This window comes from Saimiri boliviensis, chromosome 3 (genome assembly GCF_048565385.1).
Source record: "Saimiri boliviensis isolate mSaiBol1 chromosome 3, mSaiBol1.pri, whole genome shotgun sequence".
NCBI classification, from domain to species: Eukaryota; Metazoa; Chordata; class Mammalia; order Primates; family Cebidae; genus Saimiri; species Saimiri boliviensis.
In genome coordinates, this window is record NC_133451.1 from 64906698 (window position 1) to 64924137 (window position 17440).

Below are 17440 nucleotides of genomic sequence, written 5' to 3' on the forward strand. Positions count from 1 at the left end.
CATGTGTTACAGTTAAATCATTTTGGTGCCCCAAAATAATGGAGAATAAGAAAAACCTTGCTTTGGGTGTGCACTTCCGTAGAAAGGGTATAACTTCTATGGTCACAGTCCTAGTTGAGGGAAGGCATTATTGACCCTGAGTGGATTTTATACTGACTGGTGTGACCCTTATCCCCGTGATGCCGGTGAGAAGCTTCCAAATCTATTCTGAACTTTGCCTCATGCTGGTGATGTGAGCAACCCCGGGAGCTTTTCAGAAGCATGCTCTTCCCTTCTTTGTTTTCAGTGAATGCAGAGTGTGTGAAAGGAACTTTTAAGAATGGCTTTGGGGGCCTGATTAAGGACTGGATGGGTTAATTTCTTCCTATTGATAGAAGGAGGAACTAGTTGGGTCAGAAGGTTATTTTAAAAGATATCTCTGTCTTACTAATAATAGCAAGCAACTGCTGAGAGGATTTGCGCTGGGGAGGGACACAAACCCAAATAATTGACATTTGTGGCATAAAGGTGAAGAAAAGGTGCTGAATTCCTGTATTTTATGCAGAAGCCTACGTGCACCAATCTGGGCTTACTTCTAAGGAGGAGTGAGGGCTGCTCTGGGAAAAGGCTGCTGTGGCTGCACAGGTTTTATACTTTCAGTTTGCCTCACTCACCCCTTTTTGCTTCCCACGGGGAAGAGACTGCTTTGAGATGCTCTGCATTGTCTGTCAGAAAGAACGAAGTTTCTAATTACTCTCTATGTATAGTCTTGGAGGGAATGTGAAATATGCATCAAAGAGCCAAGGAATGCACCAATCTTTATTCTCACGCTCTATCTCAGATGGAACAAGTGACGGTGCCTCAGTCAGGCTGGATGGTCTTCTTAGCCTAGGAAGAGGGTTTTGCTGAGCTTTTCTACGATCCCCTCCAGTTGTTGCTGGTTTTCATTTTCTCTTCCTTTCTGTTTTTTTCTTTCTTCTTTTAGAGATGGGAATTCACTGTGTCACCGAGGCTGGAATGCAGTGGACTAATCATAGCTCACTGCAGCCTTGAACTTCTGGGCTCAAGCAGTCCTTGCACCTCAGTCTCACAAGTAGCTGGGACTATAGGTGCGCACCACTGCACCTAGCTAATTCGAAAAAAAGAAATTTCAGAGATTGGTCTTGCTATGTTGCCTGTGCCGATCTAGAACTCTGGGCCTCAAACAATCCTCCCACTTACAGGCTGAGCACTGTGTCAGCTTTTCTTCTTTTACTTCTCCTTTGGTGGTTGCATGCAATTTTGGGAATGGGTTAGGCACAGAGGCTAAATCTCTTATTTAGGAAGTTAAAAAAAAAAAAGACTTTTGGACCAGTTTGATTAACGGTGGGGTGCAGAAATGATGTTCCAGATGAATTTGTGCTGGATTCTATAGGCTGGAAAGAGTTAGTCCTGACAGGACTGGAAAGGGTTGGTTCTGAGCAGCCACGTGAGCTAAACCACTCTTTGTTTTCTAAAGGGGAGCGGGCACTATTAATGTACATGCACGAGTACAGGGCTTCAGATTTTGTTGTGCTTCTGAGGTCTCTTAAGAAAATTTCCCCATTAAACTGTCATCCTTATCTATGTCTACAAATGTGTAATGGATGGGTTCTTGCCTTTTGAATTTATTTGCCTGGATTGCTAGGGATAATCTTTAAGAAGGTGGATGTGATTGCATTAGGTACCTTGTTTGCCTTTCTCACTGTTAACTCCAGTGCCTTGGATTGTGCCTGGAAAGTAGTAGGTATTCAGTAAATATTTACTGAATGAATGAATGAATGGAAGAAGGCAGGAAAGAGAAAAGAGAACTATTGAATGCCTCCTCTATGTCTGCTACTATGTGTGGTATGTAAAAATTATATGTGGCAATTGGAAGACATTGGTATCATGACAAAAGTGCTTTTTACATCTCTCTTTCCATCTTTCTCAGCCACCCCGTAGCAGTACTCTCCTTTTGTGACTTCCTTGACATCACTTTTGCCTGGATTTCCTCTTACCTCATTGACTGTTTTCGTTCCTCTGCTCTGCTTGTAAACGTTGGCATGCCTTGGCACTTGGTCTTGGGTCCACTCCTTGATTTTTGCATTTTCTTCCTGGATGATCTCATCTAGTAATAGCTTTAGGTACCAGCTTTATTCATTAATTTTCCAATCTTTATCTCTAATCCTGAGCTTCTGAGCTCCAGACTCAGATATCTACTTGTGTACCCGATAGTTCCTTTTTCATGTGTAATAAGCATCTTACTCTTCAAGTGGCTAAACAGAACTCTTGATTTTTTTCCCCAACAACCTGTTTCTCCCATAGCCTTCCCTTGGCTCCTGCAATAATTTCTTAATTTTTCTTGTCCCCATACTGTCCATTTTTCACGTGGCAGCCAGGGTGATCTTTTAAAAATGAAAAACAGTTCAAGTCACTCTCCATTTTACAACTCTTCAGTGGCTCCCATAACACCTAAAATTCTGACTTTTTACCCTGGTTTCATGGCCCCAACCAGTGTCATCTGCTAAAGCTGACCTCCTGGCCCAGTCCAGCCATGCTAACTTTGTTTCTGTTCCTGGAACATCCTAATCTTGTCTTCACCTTAGAGCATTTGCTTTTGCTGTTCCCTTTGCTTGGAACACGTTACCTGCAAATATTCACAGTGCTGATTCCTTCCTGTCGTTTTGGTCTCTGCTCATTTGTCCTCCAGAAGGCTCATGTGAACCACCCTATGCCAAGCAGTCCCTGCCTCATTTTATTCTCCACAAAGCACTTAATGCTATTTGAGATTACTTTGTTCATCAATTCATTATTAATTTCTTAGGAACTTCATCTCTCTGATTCACAGATATATTTCCCTCTTTCTGAAGAGTATGAGGAACATAGCAGGCACTAAACAAATATTTACTGAATCAGTGGATATACTGTATTATTTAATCTTCATGGGAACCACAGGCTTAGAGAAGTTGGTAAAGGTCTTGACTTCTCAATTCTTTTTTTCTTTTTTTTTGAGACAGAGTCTCACTCTGTCATCCAGGCTGGAGTGCAGTGGCACAATCTTGGCTCACTGCAACCTCTGCCTCTCAAGTTTAATTTATTCTCCTGCCTCAATCCCCTGAGTAGCTGGGATTACAGGCATGTGCCCCCGTGCCTGGCTAATTTTTGTATTTTTAGTAGAGACGGGGTTTCACCATATTAGCCAGGCTGGTCTCTAACTCCTGACCTCAAGTGATCCGCCTGCCTTGGCCTCTTGAGGGATTATAGGTGCTGGGATTACAGGTGTGAATCCCCATGCCTGGCCTCAGATCTTCAAGGAATTTTCTCTCCCACTAAAATCTTGATGGCTGATCCATATCCTGCTTGCGTTCAGTTTTCTATTTTTAATTTGAGTATAGAGAAGGGAAAAGATGTGTTCTCACTATGTGCTATTATACACAAGGCCAATATTCTTGAAACAAAAAAGTCTTGCAAGTGTCCAGAGGTAATGAGTTTCTTAGTGGTGTTGTCCACCGTTGATTGGTCAGAGTAAAAAGGAAGGAAACAGAAAGGAAGGAAACTTACAGTAATTAAACATGTAGTATGTGCTGGGTCCTGCACTGTGTGCTTTTAAATCAAACACCGCATGTTCTCACTCATAGGCGGGTGTTGATCAATGAGAACACATGGACACAGGGAGGGGAGCACCACACACTGGGGTCTGTTGGGGGGAAATGGGGGAGGGACGGGGGGGTGGGGAGGTGGGAAGAGATAGCATGGGGAGAAATGACAGATACAGGCAAGGGGACGGAAGGCAGAAAACCACACTGACATGTGTGTACCTATGCAACAATCTTGCATGTTCTTCACATGTACCCCAAAACCTAAAATGCAAAAAAAAAAAAAAATAGATATGTTACCTACTTCAAATCTCAAAGCCATCAATGTCAAGTTGATATTATTGTGTTGGATTAATGCATGGTTGATGTTATTACCCCGGTTTTATAGATGGAAAAACTGAGGCTCAAAAAAGCTGAAAACTTTGCTCCAGGTGGCACACCTATTAAGTGGTAGAGCTAGCTTTCTTAAACTGAGGGCTTCGTGACACCAAATTTCTGACTTTTAATTTATGATTATTGCTTTGTTAGATGGATGTGCTTCTAAAATAGTAAGGACAAAAATAGGAATTCAATGCACATCCACATAGATTACAACAAATATCTAAAGCATGAGAGTAAGTTACATAGATTATATGGAAAACAGACTTACGATATTCAATGCCTGAGCTTATAATTGGATGAACAGAATACAGAATGAACATTTGGTTCTCTTGCAGGGCTCATGTACGGTATGACATAGAGCAGCTGTCCCCCGAGAAAGTTCTTTGTTTCCAGACTGGTACTACACAAGCAGCATTTGAGCAATTCAGGATTTCTTTCTGCTTTCACTATAAATAGAGCTCATGGAATTCTGTATATCAAAGTTAATGCAATGAAAAGGAGCTGCAGAGTGTGGAAATAAACCTTAACTAATTCTATAAACTAGAAGCATGTTTGGCATCAGGAGGCCCTAAAAGCGCTGTCATTCCTTGGATGGATTCTGAGGTCTTATTTAGCATATGAAATCGCAGAGTAGATCCTATTATGTAAGGAGACAGGAGGACAGCATAATGTGGTTACAAAATGAAGAACTTTGTGCCCTTCAGGGAAGAGTTAACAGGGAAGATATGCATAGAGAAAGATGTGTGATAAGAATGTGGAAAATGAATGAATGGGTGGCATGTATCTGCGTGTATTGCCGAAGCCGGGTTGCTGGATAATCCTCAGATGTCAGATTTCCGTAAGGCCAACATGTGACTCAAAGCTTGCCACTCAACAGAGAATACTGGGCTGTGCTGGTATTAAGAGGCTGGCTGGAAGCTAGGCTCCCACTGTGCACTAGCCTAACTCCCCGTCGCTCTCTGCGTGTGGGTGGGTGTGCATATGTGTGTGTGTGTGAGGGTATACATTTTATGCAGTGGGTGTTTAAAGAGCAGCTAAGCACTGAAGCTGGATTTCCACAAACGATCATCACGAGCACTCCAGACACACCAAACTTCCTCTCTTGGTATTTTTTTTTTTTTTTTTTTTTTTTTTTGCTTTCATCCTTTTTTTAAAAAAATTTAAAACCCCAAAGGAGAGAGCCCCCAACATCCTGCCTACAGGATTGGGATTATTTTCTCTTACTTGTCTATGTGGGTGCCCTCTCAAGGTTAGAACTGAAGCTATGTGGGACCGGCATATTCTCCAGCACCAGATGAGAGGAGCTGCGTGAAGCAGTAGCAGACACCAGAGGAAGAGTGACTCTGCCCTGCTAACATGAACAACAGCTTGCAGGTTAACCTGCCCAGAAGCTGGGCTGCTCCAAGTGGCTCGCTCCAGGAGAAGTCTGAGCATTCTTTTTTTCTTTTTTATTACTATAGGATGGAGGATGAAGCTGTCCTGGACAGAGGGGCTTCCTTCCTCAAGCATGTGTGTGATGAAGAAGAAGTAGAAGGTGAGCTTTATGGGTCTGGGAAAGTGTCTATTGACATACATATGTCTCTATAGATAATAACATTCATGCATTTCATTTTTAAACACCAAACCTTTTCTATAGGATTTCATCAATCTCTACATTTTGCTTCAGCACAGAAAGTAATTTTAAGAACTTCATTGGATCATCAGAATCTGATTCAATATGAGTCCTGCCTGGTTTAAAAAAGTCTTATTTTAAGTAGGTACCTATGCTAGCTGTGTCTCTTCATCAAAAATAAACATTTTACCAAAAATACTAACCACCTTCCAATGACTAATTCAAGAAAGCTGCTAGATTTATAGAAATATATTCAGCAGCATCTTTAATATTCTTTCTTGTAGCTTGTAGTGTAAATATACAGATATTACAGAAGGATAATGATACCATTGTTGCAGGAAAAATGGGTTTAAGCTGAAGATATTAAGAGTGGTAATCATGGATGAATGAATGTCAGTTAGGAGAAGATGGACAAGCATTTTTTATTCAAAAAACTTCAAGGATCTCTTTTGCTAATGTTTCCGAGTGCCTGTTAAAAACTTAAAGAAGAGTTATGTTTTATCTGGTACTATAATACTTTCAGTGGGTATTCCCTTTTCCTGCCTCCTGACTTATCAATAATGTGGGAAAAATGCTATTTATCTGAGAGTGAGAAGACAAAGCTGAATTAATATTTATTAAAATAATTATATGAAGGCATCACAGATACATATTAATATTTATAATGAGATTTTTAAAAACCAGGGTTATAGGCAACACTCAAAGTTAAATCAAACTTGCAGGTAAATTATGTGATCAATTCCACATTTTAAAGTCACCTGAGAAACAATTCATCTGTGTTTTGGAGACTCTGGCCTTACTGGTGCCATATGGTAAACATTTAGTGCCAGCCCCAGACTTGAACCAGACAGTGGTGGGCTTGGGGAAAAGAGAGTCAGTATTGTATGTTCTGGAGTGATTCTTCAGGCAGACTGAACACCAGGTAATGGGCAAGTGATGCTTCTGTGCCACTTGGAACAGTTCGAATAGTGTGGCTATCATGTTGTTTCTCGTGTTTCTTTAGTAAGTTTCTTCTGCCCATGTGGTGTTAGAGGATTGGTGCCTCCACCCCCACCTCAACTTCCCGCATTTATGCTCTTGGGACTGACTAATAAGAGTTTGATGCCTACGTTTCTTAGGAAAACGGAAACTACAGTATTTTCTTTCATATTGTTTTATGGGTTCCTTGCATTTTTACAACGTGCTGCGGGAAAATGTCAAGCTGGTAAAAGCAAAATAGTAAAATTATTCTTAAGATTCTTGGAACCCATGATGTTAAATCATCATTTTAGTGACTCAGTCACTGTCCCAGTGTCAAGGAGGAGATACAAGTATTAAAGTTGTAGCAGATGGATATAAGAAATAGCGTAGCTTTGAGTAAATAGCCTATAGTTTGAAGTCAATTAAAGTAGAAAAAAGCTTGGGAGTGACATGCACTGTGTGCATGTGTTTTCCTTTGAGAATAATATTCCACCTAAGTTCACAAGAGATGTAAATCCCTTCTCAAGTTTGTGAGGTCCATAGGATTGACAGTACTCTACTGCAATAAGATATTGTATATTGTTTCTTAAGGCTTTGACTAAGAAGTATATTTCCTGAAGTATTTCCCTTGATTTTCAAGCAGAAATTTAAGATGACAACGTAAATGAATAGCACACAAATCTGTAGCCAGGTTTCTTTAAGAAGAAACAGAAAGACAACCAAAGGTGGTAGAAACATCTGTAAAATTCAAGAAATGTGTTGGTTTTGTGATAATTAAACTTGCCAAATGGATGTATGTGTTTTCCTGTTCTTATAAGTCCTCTATTTTAGTGACTGTCTTTCATGTTGATTGGTATCTGAGTTGACTACATGTCTTTCAAGACATGCTTAGATAGTTGCCTGTTGCTGAATCCTGAGCCCCGCAGTAGGATTACTTATGGGTTATTTCCTGGGTAACTTTCAACAGTGCTGACTGTCTTACAATATAGTCTTGAAATTATAGTTACTGTTCATTAGAAATAAACAAAATTGTTCATTTTTAATTCGGTGTTCTCTCAATTGACCCTCCCGCCTTTTCACCTTGCTTTATTGATGGGTGTGGGAGGACTTTGATTTTATAGTAGCTCTAGATGATAGTATAAAGTAGTTGAAATGGACAGGGGTTTTATGGCCTATCCATGTTTCCAGTGGTGGCCTAGGTAAGGACCTCTAAGAAGTATTCACATTTTGAGGGGAATGTTTCTTCCCAAGGGCATGAGTCAATCTCATATTCTTAATTGCATAGAAAAGAGAGTACTTGAAGAAAAGCAAACTATTATCTCTATTCTAAAGTATCTTCCTGGCACATTATGGCAGAAGTGAATGCCTCAGTTTTAAGGGTCAGAATTCAAAAGGCAAGGAGCTGGAACACTTTGCCTTTATGCTATTATTTACATTTACTTTTATGCAAGTAGTTATTTCTCTTGCTTCTAGAATAAACACAGAAGTTTACAATGTTTGTAAACATTCTTGGCAAAGTAAACTTAAAACTTTTTTTTTTTTTACAGTTATCTGCATAAATAAGATGTACTCTTAATAAATGATTATTAAAGTAAGTTCTGATAGTTCTTGTTACTTCGAAATATTCATGCTTTAAAAATTCTTGGGGTTTCCTAATTTGGGGTGATTGGATTCAGCTCAGCCTGACGGCAAGAAGATTCAGATACTCTCATAGTTCCTTCGAATGCTGTGGATCTGAGGAGAGAGACTTCAAACCACGCCCTCAGTTCACCTTATTCAACTTTACTCTCAGTGGGTGGCATGACACTTAATCCACGTTCTAAAAACTTAATAGAAAACCATCAACTGCAAAACTCACTAAGAATAGAGTGAGTCAGAAGAGGAGTCATCTGTTTAAATGAATTTATCTATGTGGCATATATTTAAAGACCTAAACCTCATTGTCACATAATTTTCTTCATGTGTTAATGGCTTAAAGAGATACTCTTTCAAAATGAAACCAAGTACCAGTTTTAATCTTTAAAATAAATAGAAGCCTTTAAATCTGCTCTTCCACTGGTTGCCCTTGTACTATGTGGGGTTTTGTAAAGTTAACATTTTTGGTGGAGAGTGGTTACTGTGGATACTTATTTTAACATGTCAGTTTTTCAGATTTTCATATTTATTTCTTTGTCAAAATACTCCAGCTCCCACCCAGGCCCTTTCATGCTGCCACAGACTTGGTCTGTAGATGACAAATCAACATTACCAGAATGATCCGGAAGTGTTGACCATGAGGGACAACCACTCGCTTTTCATTTCAAACACAGATGGGGGAAATTGCTAATTACATAGGGGTGAATGAAGGTTGAGATAGGAAGAGTCCCAGGTAGCTTTTTCCAAACAGAAGAAAATCCTATGGATGTTTTATTCTTGAAAAAGCTAGCCAGGATTTTGGATCTGTATGATATAAACAGATTACTTAATAGTCTCATATTTCGCAATAGGGGAAAAGAGCAAACTCCACCTTATCCTTTGAGATAAGGCTTTGGCTCTGCAAGGCTAGGTAGCTCCCAGCAGGCCTTGGCAACTCTGACTTCATGAGGAGGGGCCTTTTTTTTTAACATCATGTTCAACCAACAGCTCAGAAAATAAAAAATGAAGTAACACAGTATTGGTTGAAATGTGTCTCCATTTGTAAGGTTTGGTTGGTACTCTCCTAAAGTGATTATGCTGTATTGTGCTGATTTTACTCTTCCATTCAAAACTTAATGCAGTAGGAAGTATGCACCCATCTGTCCCAATGGAAGAATAATTCTACAAATTCCCATGTCTACTGGTAGACATTAAGAGGGAGTGTTTTTGAAAACACATGGAATTTACAGGAGTATTTTTTTCAGGAAAAGTAAAAAAAAAAAAAATGTCAGAGTCTGGGACAGGTAGATATTCACTAATTATTTGTTAAAAGAAAGAATGAATAAACAAATATATAACATAAACTAAATAAAACATGTAGAATCACTTTGTATAATCCTGTTACATATTTAAAAATATCTTTTGTTAAAAATTTGGTTCTCAAGGCCTGATATGGTGGTTCAAACTTATAATCCTAGCACTTTGGAAGGCCAAGGTGGGAGGATCACTTGAGGACTGGAGTTCAAGAATGGCCCTGAAAACGTGGTGAAACCCCATGGCAAAACCCCATCTCTAAAGAAAAATACAAACAAAAAATAGCTGAATGTGATGGTGTGTGCCTGTAATCCCAGCTACTTGGGAGGCTGAGGTGGGAGAATTGCTTGAGCCCAGGAGATCAAGGCTATAGTGAACTGTGATTGTGCCACTACACTCCAGCTCGGGTGACAGAGTAAGGCCCTGCCTCAAAAAAAAAGAAAAGAAAAGAGAGAGAGAGAAAAAAAGAATTTTGATTATGTTAGTACTGTTATTCTAATGAAATTATATAGCCTCTCATCTTATCCTTGGTTTTACTCCTATTTGATTTTGCAGAGGTCATTGACATATCATTTATATATTTATGATGATAAGAAAAAGAAGGTCCCAAACATCTCTGCTTTATCAGACTCTTTCATTCTCCTACTATGTTTTTTGAAGAGGGAGACTAAACTGATGAAATGGTGGTTTTTGTCTTTTTGGAAGTCAAGACCTCAACATATTACAGATGTGAAATAATGACTTAAACCTATTTCTCACTAGAGGATATTAGGATGATCTACTCATGTGTATTGGAGAAGGTAGTATTTTTCTTAAAAAAGTGGGGCCTGGTAGACATTTTAAAATAATTACAATTGTATAAAACGTAATTGCCAAGAAGGAGTGAATGAAAACCTATCGGATGGGAAGGGAGGGGCAGAGTCGGCACTGGGGCTATTCTGAGCACTGGATATAAGTGTCCGGTTGCATTTTGCTGGCCTCTTCTCTGCTGTTCACTCTAATTGCTCAGAAAACAGTGTGTACAGAGGAAACTCTTGGGCAAATACTGCAAAAGGAAAAGCCTTCTTAAAAGAAACAATGTATCCACACATTGGACCGCTTCAAAGAAATATAGTGAGGTGTTTAAAAGTTGGTACTTGAATAGCAACCTAGGTTTCCCAGAACAGGTTGAGCCCATACAGACCTTTCCCAACTCCTGCTTCTTTCTCCTCATGGCCTCAGCTGAACGCCGGCCAGAGGTCCTAAAGTATGCAGCACTTAGCTCTGTAGCTGCCTGACACCTCCTGCTGTGTCAGGGAAGTTAAATATTTATATATAGATTTCTTTCACTTCAAGGAAGGCTGATGATAGTTCCGTGTGTTGTTGAAACTAGAATCAGACATTCCTTCCGAGAGTTTCCCAACTGTAGAAAATTCCCTGGTAGTATAGTATGAGCTAAAGGCTTCTTGAAGCCATCCTAGGTGTTGATGTTCTTTGATGGCAGTAAGCCATAGCAAATTGAACTTGGTACTTGCATTGTGTTTTGCAAGGATCCAGAAATTCTGAAATAATACAACAGCAGTTTTGTCTATAGATTGAGCTTCTTTTTACACGCTTTTTACCTGGTCATATTTGTGAGACATGTTGTTGATGTTTATCTTTGGGAGTCTATTGTTTGTTTTATTCATGTGTTGTCAAAGCAGAGTGGCTAGGTATCAGTTTGAGAATAAAAGTGTAAAACTTGCCCTATTGCCGAATCATCACATAGGTGAAGGAAGCAACTTATAGTTTGGATTTTGGGTTTTTCCCTTTGTAAAATGGGAACAATCGAGCATATCATTCACTTTAGAACTGTTAGGAACTACCAACAGCAATGTTGCTGCTGTACCTGGCATTAGGAACAGGAGTGCACCACTTGCTGCTGTTTTTATTTCTGATTGAAGCCTCACCAATAATTTTCTTTGGTTGTTATCTTTTCTAAAAATCATAACTGGCATAAATATTGTTTATTTGCTTAAATCATTTCTCCCTACATCTATCCTTTGCCTTCCTAACCATGCTTACCTACTGATTCTTCTATTGGAAAACTCAAGCTAGAATGGTCCAGTGGAATTTCCCAGGGCCTCTCTGTTTTCCTTTGGACTTGTTATCATCCTTAAAGATCTGGGTGTGAAATCTAATTCTCACTGTTAGACTGCTCTGACACACATTATCTTTAATTTGTTAAATTGTCTTCTTTTCCAAGAAGAGGCATGTTAACCATAATTGTATACTGGGTAAAATATAAATGCCTGTCCATTGTGTAATAAAGCCTGCAACATTGCTTCATTTGGAAAACAGATTCAAAAATGCAGTATTTTTCTGTCAGTGAGAAGGACTCAAGAGTCTAGTATATGTATATGTATATGTATATAAACATGCATATATAAATGCATTTCCCCCTGTCTGCCACATGGACTAGAATAATTCTGCTTCCTCCTGGCCATTATGTAATTTAGGTGTCAATTAAATAAGATTATGCAACAGTATAGAAATAATACTATATATTCTAACCTGACCTAAATATTTTCCCCTTTTTATCACCACAAGATTAGGAATCATTGGGAGAATGGAGAATTGGGCCTGATGAGACTGAGTAAAATAAGAATATCATAAAGATCAGTTGAGGTCCTCTTGTTGATATTGTGAGCTTGCTGGTGAGATTTTTATTTTGCTTTATGTTATTTTATTTTATTTTACTCTTTCGGCTGATTGCATTCAGGGGACTAAGGTGAGAGCCTGCCATGGCATAGGTTCACGGGAGGTTCCAATATTCATCCCTGGAGCTGCTGATTGCCAGGTGGGATGAAAGGTGAAGGTAGTGAGGGTGGTGAATGACATCCACTGAATCAGCAGTATAGATGACTTAACTAATTCATCTCTCTGAATACCTAAAAAGTTTTCAAATCTGGTAAATTGTTTCTACCTTTCCATAGAGTTAGAATTAGAAGGCAGCTATCCAAAGGGCTATATCCAATGTGTATCCCTTTCTTCATACTCTGTTGATTTTTGAAAGAACAGGCTCTACTTAGACCTCATGAAATATTATTTTATTGACTGTTTTCATGGTGCAGTGCTCAGTAACTTTTACAAGGCCAAAAACTTCCGGGAATAAAAAGAGGTTTTAAATTTTAGTAATTTTGGTCAATATACCAGCTTTAGAGGGATAGAATTGTTATAGATGGGTTAAATCATTCCCAACCCCCAATTGATTATTAAATTTTTAACAGGAAATTCGATTCCTACTGAAAAATAAAGAAAATGTCTTCAAGGTAGAATGAAAGCTCGCAACTGAATTTAATGGATACATGTGTTTGGCGAATTTAATTAGTATCTGATTGTTCAAGTTTTTCCTTGCTTTGATTCCATCTATGCTATGCTTTAGAGAACATGGTGGTGGTCTCAAGACCTTTTTCTGTTCCTGGTCGGCCACTGTCTTTCTGGGTAATACAAGGCAAATCACCCTTGTATGGTTATGGTTCCTTCATGCAAAGTGCAGTGAGTGACCTGTCTCCTTAGCCACCTGCTAGAGATGCTCTAAGAATTTTTGGATAATACTGGAAAAATACCTTAATACTTCCAGTAAGCCATTAAGAAGTTACTTAATTTCTGAATCTCAGTTTTTTGTACAAGGAGATAGAATTTGTATTTCTCATCTCCTAGTTTTTCTAGGAATATAAGTAAAGCAATTTGAAATCCCCCAGGGTGAACCCCATAAATTTAAGGCATTATCTTCCTTGCATGTGATCGTTGCATGTAATTTATCTTTATGTGCAACTGTTTATCACCAGTGATTGCTGTGATTGCAGAGCACTGTCAGGCTAAAGCTAATACTGATATCTGGTACTCAACAGATTAGTTGATTAGTATTTTTTTTTTCTTTCTTTCTTTCTTTTTTTTTTCCACAAAAAACCAATCGCTTTATTTTTCTTCAGTATATATTTAGAAAATTGGTCTCAGGTTTCATGAGACAGACCAGATGACTGTACAAAATTAAGAGTTCTAAACCAGTAAGAAACAAGGTACAATGAGGCACACGTCCCCAGGGGACATGCAGCCTAGGACCTTCCCATGAGTGGAGAGGCAAGTTCTTTGATGGTTTTCGAGTTCAGCTGAGGGATGGTGCTGATCTTCAGAAGTTTGCTGCTTGCATACTTATTCTTGATGGTGATGAACTTGGTTAGGTTTTCGTTTACTTTCACCACAGTTTTGGCCATGTGCTGCATGACTTCCAGTACTTCATTCTCTGTGTATCCTGTATAATACGGCTGCTTTAAGTTCCATTTTCCTTGTCCTAGAACCTTCTGAGACAGGCAGGAAGCGGCTGCTGCTACCTTAGAAGGATGATAATGCACCATATCGTAGTCAATGAGAGTCAGCTCCATCAAATATTTGGCTAAAGTGTGCTGTTCAACACTTTTTATTAAATTTAATGTAACTGATGGACCATGCGTTTTTTTTAAAAAAAATTTAAGCCCATCAAAATTGTAAGAACAGTTGCAGGTGTGAGCTCTAATATGTTGCTTTTCCAGGCTTACATGTATTGTTGAATGTGAGAACATATTGTAACTAGGACCCCGATTATTGTTCAGTCATATAAGCCAGCCATTATTTGAGGACACAAGGCTAGTTGATATGGTAATTTTAGAGATGTATCACATACCTAGGTGAGTTTACATGGAAGGCCAGGGAATATATCTCCTACGGAATAACATTACATTAAGACCTAACAGAGAAAAAGGAATTTGCTAGGTGAAGAATCAGGGAAGCATTCTAGGCAGATGTGTGTGAAGGTCCAGAAGTGAGAAAGAGGTAGGCCCATTTGAGAAACAGAAGTAAGGTTATGGTAGCTAGACCGTGTGAACAGGGAGAGAGTAGTCTGAGGTGGATGGGACCTAGATGATTCATGGTCTTTTACGTTATGCTAAATATTTCAGATTTTACTGAGTACGCGTTAAGGAAACATTGCAGAAGGGTTTTAAGCAGGGAAGTGATAAGACCAAATTTGTATTTTAGAAAAGATTCCCTTGGCTGCTGGATGGAGACACTGTCCCAAGAGGGCAAAGATAAAAGTGGGGAGGCTGTTGCCAAGATTCAACTGAGAAATGATTTTGGTTTGGACAAGAGTGGGGACAAAAAAGATGGAGACAAATGTGTTGAATTGATGGGTGGATGTATGGATAGGGGTGGCTTCTTCTGGATTTCTGCCATGAGCAATTTGGGGGATCATGTACCATTTTGTAAGATGGGGAACTGGAAGAAGAGTGGTGGGAGATGATAGGAGTTGAGCTTTTTGTTTATATTGAATTTGAAGCACCTGTGAGATATCCCAGTAGCACTCTGAAGCTGGTAGTTGACTATACAAGCAGGAGCTAAGAAGAAAGGACAGGGATGGAGATACAAATCTAGGAGTCCTAGACATATAGCTAGCATTTAAAGGCATAGGAATGGATGACATTGCCCAGGGTGAAAGAATGGAGTGAGAAGAGGACTGGACTGGACTCTGCAAGTGCCGACATTTGGAGATTAACAGAGTGCAGTTGTAGAAGTAGGAGGAAAACTAGGAAGAGAGTGAAGCGTCTGAGGCTGAGAAAAAGAGGGCTTTTAATAAGGAGCTGGTGATCGACAGTGCTGAAGGCTGCCTTGAAGTCAGGTAGGATGAGAATTAAATAGTAGCTACTGGATTTGGCAAAAAGTAGGTGATTTGTAGCTTTTGTTAGTAATGTGGGTGTCATGGTTAGTTGGGAATCAAATTGGGGTAGATTGACGAGTGCCCAAGAGAAAACTATCATTGTGAGAAGTTAGGAAGAGACTTTGAGGTGATGCTAGAAAAGTTTTAGCCTTTCCCTCTATGTGTTTCATTTCACTTAACTACTAAAAATATTTGGAATTATTATAGATATTTTAGAACTAGAAAGGATCGTAGAGAAAATTTAGTTCAATATTTTCAGCTTACAGATGGCTAGAGGAACCAAGAAGAAGTTAAGGTGATTTGCTCGAGGTAACATTGATAGGAGCTGGAATAACTAGGAAGGATCCAGGTGTTCTGACTTACCCAAGGCTGTGCTCATTCCAAAAGAGTGTGCTCGAGGTTAATTCCCTCTGCAAAGGGAAAGGAATTTAGGTAGGGAGATGGATGAGAACTAGGAGAAGCACCTGGAAGAACATGAAGTGGAAAGAACTGAAAGGAATAAAAGGTGTTGAGAGAGCTCACGGAGAGGTGAGAGGGAAAGAAGACAGCAAGACTGGCCTTAGCATACCCCTGGTGGTAAGTGGGAAGATGGATGTCCCAGTTAGAAGATTGTCATATTTTGGAACATCTTATGGAGATAAGGGTGTGGATTTCAATTTGTCATTCTGTGACTCCAAGATAGAAACATTTCCAGAGAATCCTGAGCCCATTTTTCCCTTCTTGATAATTACTAACTTGAAAGGACAAATTGTTGTTATTCTTTTGGCTGTGTTTTCCAGATAGTGGATGATGGCAGGGATGGGTGGAGGAGGGGTACCATGATAGTGGGAAAATGGGAAGGGAAGGCTTGTATATCCAGGGGCACTAGGAGTCCTAGTCTGTATACATCATTAACTGGCTATTTGGCTTTAGTTAGATCACTGGAAAATGAAGAGGCTGAACCAGTTAAAGTGATTTTTAGGCCATTTAAAAAGTATGATTATGTGCTGCTGTGTCCACGAATGTCATCCTTCTTTTTCTTGGGCGCATGTGGAAAACCACAGTCGTGAAGATTCTGGGATTCTAGGTTAACAGAAGTCTCTGATAGTACTTTTCCTAGTACTGGGTGACTGTTATAGCCCTAGAGTATTATCTACATCTCATTTACCTGCATATTGTATGTGAGGGAAGGGAATGAAGTGAACTTTAATATTTATATTTTATAACAAATATAAATTAATATTTAATATAGTAAATATTTACATAATTTTAAATATATCAAAAAATATAATGTTCATCTATTGATACAATATAACTTATATAACCATATATAATAATTTGTATATGCGATATGTAATTATAATGGATCAATGTATATTAAAATAATATTGAATATATATTATATGAAATAGTTGATACCTGTTTAGCCATGAGTGTATTAACTATATTGTAGATTACCTGTCTATAGCAACCAAGGACTCTTTATCCTATTGCCCAGCCAGGGCTTAGGCCACTGCAAAAAGAAAGCTATAGAGTCAGAGATGGACAATGTGGTTGGAATGAGAGTGTGAACGTGTGCATTTATGTGTCTCTCTAAGCTGCCTCTCGGGCTGCAATTGCAAATCCAGTTATCAATGACCATTGAATTAGCTATTGTTTTGTATCTTCCAACCCTATTTCCCATTCAGTTGTGCAAATGGTGTCCACAGAGAAACTGTCCGTTCTCTGTGTTTGGCTCACAGGTGGATTTTCTCTGACGGCATGTGTACTGCATATTACAATGCAGCAGCCCTTGTGGGTGGTTCTCGGTGTCGGGAGAAGTGGAGGGTTCATGTCTTCCTGTTGGGTGGCTCCTGTTCATGCTGAGCACCGTTCTGCCTAGTGCTGGCCTTCCTAGGCCTTTTGGCTCTACTGTTTCCTCAGGGCAAATAAAAGGACTTACAAACCTGTTTCCTGTGGATTGACAGCGAGCCAACAAAAGCTCGGGGGGAAACTTTGCCCAAATCAGGGTGGATATTGCCAAGCCCTTGCTTCTGGACAGAGTCAGGGAAGATTGAGGTTATGGAAGGTGCTGGCTTTGTTGAAGAGCTCAATTCTGTAGGATGGCTAAAACTGCCAGTGAAGGGACAAGTTAAGAATAGGTCTGAGGTTGACTCTTTTGCCCTCTTCTAGGTGAATGTTCTGGAGAACAAAGAGTGTTCACAAGTTAGTTATTATCAGGGCTGGAGGTGGGTGGGAATGAGAAAAAAACTGTGCTCTGTTTTTTCCCCTTTGAAAAGGGAAGGGAGAAATAGG

At 39.3% G+C, this 17440-nt stretch overlaps 1 protein-coding gene across 6 annotated transcripts in view; it reads left to right on the top strand.

Annotated features, from left to right (window-relative positions):
• SLC4A4 (solute carrier family 4 member 4) overlaps positions 1-17440 on the top strand; it is a 500506-nt gene that overhangs the window by 141924 nt on the left and 341142 nt on the right. For 4 of the 6 annotated variants that reach the window (XM_074396248.1, XM_074396247.1, XM_039468271.2 and 1 more), the window contains one exon: positions 5417-5490. In XM_074396248.1, coding sequence (XP_074252349.1) covers positions 5417-5490 — 74 coding nt within the window. Of the gene's footprint in view, positions 1-4013; positions 5062-5416; positions 5491-17440 lie in introns of those variants that run through there. The other 2 variants (XM_074396245.1, XM_074396246.1) reach the window with 2 other exon arrangements.